This window comes from Tupaia chinensis, unplaced genomic scaffold (genome assembly GCF_000334495.1).
Source record: "Tupaia chinensis unplaced genomic scaffold, TupChi_1.0 Scaffold143602_1, whole genome shotgun sequence".
Classification (NCBI taxonomy): domain Eukaryota; kingdom Metazoa; phylum Chordata; class Mammalia; order Scandentia; family Tupaiidae; genus Tupaia; species Tupaia belangeri.
Window position 1 is genome coordinate 2588747 of NW_006203448.1, and position 5529 is coordinate 2594275.

Consider the following 5529-nt stretch of genomic DNA (forward strand, 5'->3'; position numbering starts at 1 on the left):
GAAAAACCTCTAAAAAAAAAAAAAAAAAAAAAAACAGCTGGAAAACTTAACTATCTGAATTTAAGGTATAAGAATGGCATAAGAATGCACAAATAGATCAAGAGAACAAACAGCGCCCAGAAATAGATCAACACAATACTACAATTCAATAGAGAAGGGAAAGTGAATATCTATGGGAACCCCTATCTCACACCATACACAAAAGTTAATCCAATGTGAATCAAAGACCCAAGATGGTAGTTAAACCTGCAAAACATCAGGGAACATCTCTGCCATCAAGAAGAGGCAAAGATTTTTCTACAAAGGACACAAAACTATTATAATAACCATTGAAAAAATATTTAATTTAAATGTATCTGAAACCAAATAAGTAAAAAATAAAAAAATCCAGCCAGCCAGTAGCTGGTGGCTGGGCAGCTGGATCCCACAGAGCTGACTGTGGTTCGAGTTCTGGACCAGGTAGCTTGAAATTCAACACGGGGGGGCACAAGTGCACGCATGCTCAAAATCTCAAGAGGAAGAGGGACTACAGCACGGCCACCCCCCGGGAAGTGCTTTCTCATGTTCTCTGTGGTAAACACATGGGCCCTATAGCTAGCTAAAAAAGAAAAAAAAATCTCCCAGATGAAAAGGGGGTAAAGATAAAACAATAAGAATGGCAGAACACTGGTACTTACTAAAGCTGGTGACGGGGACTCGGGAGCTCACTATTTTAATTTTCTATTATCAAGTGTTTTTTTCCTTTTAGAATTAACAGTGAAATTTCTCATCTACTAAGATCAAGACCAACGACCCCAAGTGTGGCTGGGCCAGGAAGTACTGTCCGTTCTGACTACAAGACCTCTGTCCGAGTCTGTGGGGTATGGATTTTCCTGTCTAGCCAAGAGTGTCCAGGGGCTTCCTGCCCTTCTAAGCCATCAGTTCTAGGCCCGCAGCCAGGAAAGCCTGCAACCTACCTGCCCAGCCATCGTCAGCGTCAGTGTCCAGATCGTCAAGGCCCTTCAGGTTTTCAGCGTTGATGATGGTAGGCCGGGGCGCCCGTTCCACCAGCTGCCTCAGTGGACGCATTGGGCGGGTCATTCCCAGCCGGTTTTCTTTTCTGATGAGAGACAGAAAAGTAAAGATGATGGATTCCAGTCAGTGAACAGATGGAAGTGACAACCAAAATTACGTTCTATGCTACAAAGGTCCCCATTTAGCAATGGCGTTCTTAGAACGAGCACACCCTAAGAAGCGCTGCCTGGTCCTGCAGCTCCCTGCTCTCCGCCGTGCCTGGGCTGGCAGCACTGGACATGCCAGGGCACCGCTCAGCTCTGCACGAGCTCGGCCTCCCGCCCAGCCCCAGGCCCCGCCTCGCCACACACCTTTCAGATTCTCATGAGCCCATTACATCTTCACTAGCATCACCAACAGACAAGAAATCCCTGCACATGACGATAACGCAGTGGCCTTACCCGTCTTGCTCATTCATCTGGAACTGTCTAAAAGGAACCCGGGGCTCAAGGCGGAGCTGAGGAAGGGGGAAAGAGCCTCGTTCCACTGGACCCTGGTTCTCTGGTGACTGTGGCGAACACATCTGAAACATAACACCAAGGAATGGGGTTTTCTGGTGATGGCTGACGGTCCATTTAAATTAGAATTTCTTTCAGAAAGTGGAAAATGGGAAACAGAAACAGGAAAGTCTCGGGGTTTCCCCCTTACTCGGACCACCATCTCCCCCACTTATTTCCTGCTGTTAGTATGTCAACTGGGGGACTCGTGTCTGGGAATTCCTGCCTCTCCTTCTTCTCAAGAACCAAGACTAAAGTAACATCCACATCACCAGAGAATGAAGCCAGAGGCCCTTGAGATTTAAAAAGGGGGAAAGAAAATGCAAAACTAATGGAAACCTCCAAAGCAGGGCCTCAGGGCCATGAGTGAGGTTGGGAGGGAGGGCCCGTGGTGGACATCCAACCACTCGATCTGGGTTCTGCTGGACATGAACGATCCAACTTCATGGGAAAAAGTGTACACTCTGAAGACTTACAAAAGCAGGAAGCATGTCATGGTATGTAGGTGGGTGGTATACATTTCCCATGAACTGTGAAGCCCCTTTGCGGACAGGCTGAGCCGGGCGGAGAGAGGGGTCCTTAGAGTCGCTGGTACATGCCGAGGAGGGGGCTCCGTCTCCCGTACTCGACTTCCTGCTGCCCAGCTCAGTCGGGGAGGCGCTCAGAGACGTGGCAGAAATTATGTTTCGCCCACCGCCCTCCCTCCAGCTTGTCACATCTGGAAATTGAAAGGGGGCGAAAGGGGAGAGGAAAGAGGAAGGGGAAGGGGGGATTGTATGAGGTTCTGAAGGTCAAGAGACCCTCCTCATTCACCAAAAAAAATAATAAAGTGAAGGACTGTCAAGTCTGTCAGGGAGGGCTGGGGACAGACACCTGGCCCGTGAGTGGGAACTGCTGAGGGAGTCTGACCGTGAGGCACATACAAAATAAGATCGACTCAGAGAGAAGGCGAGTGTCCCAAGACATGGCTTCACCTATTGAGAGGAATCACATACACTCACAGATCTTTTTGCCCAGAGAGATTAAGACAGCCCTTCTGAGAAAACAGCCGGCCGCTCCTTCGACAAACGCGGACCCAGACCCCAGAGTCGGCAGACGCACACTGGACTTTACAACAGCAGGCGCCGCGCCAGCCTCTGCCCAGCAGCGGTGCCTTCGTGTGTGGCTCCTGGTTTGCACGCTGGAAAGCACAGTGGCTCTCACCCCAGTGGGGCGAGTCACAGACTGGAGCCCACAGACCTGACTTTTCTTACACTCCCTGGAGAAAGATCGAGAGAGGGGAAAAAAAGAAATCACCCCCTCCCTGAGGGGGATGGGCACATTGCAATCCCTTTTCCTCCATTCTCCTCTCTGGACTCTGGGCACACACACTCGGCCAGTATGACTCCCGAGCCACTGGATCTAGGATTTGAACCACCTTCGGCCACATAGGAATCCAGTGCCCCAAACAGCATGCCACCTGCTGGTCCAACCTATCTTTTGAAGATGACGCTTTCCATGGCCAATTTTATCAACAGTAAATACCAGTGGGAATTACCATAGGCCAGAGAGTGGGGAGCTTGTTGCTAGGAGCTGAAACACAAAGGTCTCAGAGGTGTGCAGCTCCCTAAGAAACACCGAACGGGGACCAGAGCCACAAGACCGGTTCTGTCCCAGTTCCCTGGCTGCTCTACAGTGGGATTTGGGGCAAGGTAAGGCCTCTGCAGTCCACCTGTTTCCTCGTCTTAAGTGAAAAGAGGGGGTGGATCCTAGAAGTTCCTTTCATTATAGTTCTAAACGTTTAAAGTCCCACAAAGCAACTCATCCTGATTAATCCCAGAAAGATGCAATTTGGATCCTACTAAATTTGATGGTGCACTTGGAACAAACAAAACACACTGCAAGGCCACTGGGAGATGGCTGTTTTACATGGACAATTACACGGTCGTCAGAAATGTACGGGAGGGGACCCACGGGTTGGAGGCTGTCAGGGCTAGAGCGTCAGGAAAGACCTAAAGATTAGATTGTAAGACAAGAAAATAGAAGCCATGTTTCGAAGACCTACTACAGGTACTTCGTCAGTGTGTAGGACATGAATCTGAAATAGCAGCTCGATTCCGGAAAGATCTCTGGATCGTGTGCAGTTATAGGCGAGTGGGTCAGGACCCTGTCGTGAGACAGGTGGAAGGAAGACATCCAGTCACAGCATTGTCTTTGGCAACAAATGAGATGTGGCACTCTGGGGACAATGACGTCTACCACATGGGCGATGTCAGTCAAAAGCCAACGTGCACAGAGTACCAGTATTCCGGCCAGGTCTCAGAGACGTGGCACATCAGTATGTGAAAAAGGGGTCTCGAATTTACGTGGCAGGCAAAGTGGACTATGGGAATACACGGATAAAAATAACGTGAGACGGCAGGCAGCCACAATCGGAGCCGGGAACATGACACTTGAGTGACCAGACCAGAGAGAAGGTGGAGAACGGATGATTCTCCTTGGGCTGTTGCTTGGTACAGTCTCATTTCCAAATCATGTATAGTCTTTATAATTTCTGAGGAAAAGAATTAAAGTACTCTTTTTATATTAAAAAAAAAAAAAGAAAAGAAAAAAGAAACATATGGGAGGGACCAGCAGATGGCATAGCGGTTACGATGCTGGACTCTCACATACTTGACTGCAGCTTGAGTCCCAGACCCGGTGGCTTCTAACTCACACGAGGCAGGTGTGCCTATGTGCTCAAAATCCTGAGGGAGAGCAGAGGAGAGACTATGGCACAGCCATTCCCCCCAGGTGTGTGTATGTGTGATTTCTCACTTTCTGTCTTTCCAGCAAAGACACACACCTGATAGCAAAAAATCTCTCTTAAAAAAAAAAAAAATATATATATATATATATGGAACATGGATTCTGACTTGGAATTTGAATCATAAATAGGAAAGGCCTTGGCGATGAATCGAAACAAGCAAACAAAAGCCCTTCCTATTGCACAACCTCCTCAAGCACCCCTAAAAAACATGGGCCACTTCAAAATCCTTGAGGAGAACACAAGTCTCACGTCTAAACATCACCTTAAATCACCCAAGGCCTCGGGGCCAGCAGGGAGTATAGTGGTTAAGGGTGCTGGACTCCCACATGGACAACCGTGGTTTGAGTCCTGGACCTGAGGGCTTGCTTTCTCGCTTTCTCTCTTTCAAAAAAAAATTATTAAAATAAACAGATAGATAAAGTTAAAAATAAAATAATTCTTTAAAAAAAAAATTAAACACCCAAGGCCTCTAGGAAAAAGAACCTCCAGCAAGCGGTACTGTCAGTCCTGCCCTCCTTGGCCCGACACCAGGGGAGGGGACGTGGAGACCCATGCTAGAATGGCCGGGTAACAACTCTGAGAGGAATGCGTTAAAAATACAAGCTCTACGGGACCAACAGCTGGCATAGAGGTTAAGGTGCTGGATCCCACATGGCTGACCACGGTTCAAGTCCTAGACCTGGTGGCTTGAAAATCAAGTCAAGTGTGTATGCGTGCATCTCAAAATCCCAAGAGGAGAACAGAGCAGGGACTGTGGCGTTGCCATCCCCCTAGGGAGTGATTTTTCACTTCCCTCATCCCTGGTGAGCGCCCTGGGTAAGCGCCACATGGCAAAAACCGAAAAGCCTACGAACAGGTTCTAATCTGGCAGTGTGTTGTGAAGCGGACATGTTGACAAACTCCCCAAGTGGTTGTGACATGGTTCAGCTGTGTCTGGAAACCGCCAGCTTAGGGAACAAGTCTGGAGTCAGGACTGCAGTTACTGGTCCTCTATCCACCCTGCCACTCCCCGTCACTTACTCTGAGGGCGGAGGCTTGGTCCTGGCCCATACGACAGATCTAAGACGCCCTTTTCTCTGCCAGCCTTGTCCTGCCCTCCAGCTGCTTTCAGCGTCGGAAATTCCTCGGGAGAGAAGGATAATAGTCGGCTTGAGCCCCTTAAACCTGTCGAGGAAACCGGAAGGACCATGA

General features: G+C 48.9%; 1 protein-coding gene across 1 annotated transcript in view; it reads right to left on the reverse strand.

The window, feature by feature from the left end:
- The window catches only part of PRRC2B (proline rich coiled-coil 2B), a 59706-nt gene that overhangs the window by 43835 nt on the left and 10342 nt on the right, over positions 1-5529 (reverse strand). The window contains 4 exon segments of the mRNA XM_006164330.2: positions 957-1099; positions 1455-1576; positions 2027-2268; positions 5359-5502. Of these exon segments, the coding sequence (XP_006164392.1) occupies positions 957-1099; positions 1455-1576; positions 2027-2268; positions 5359-5502 (651 nt within the window).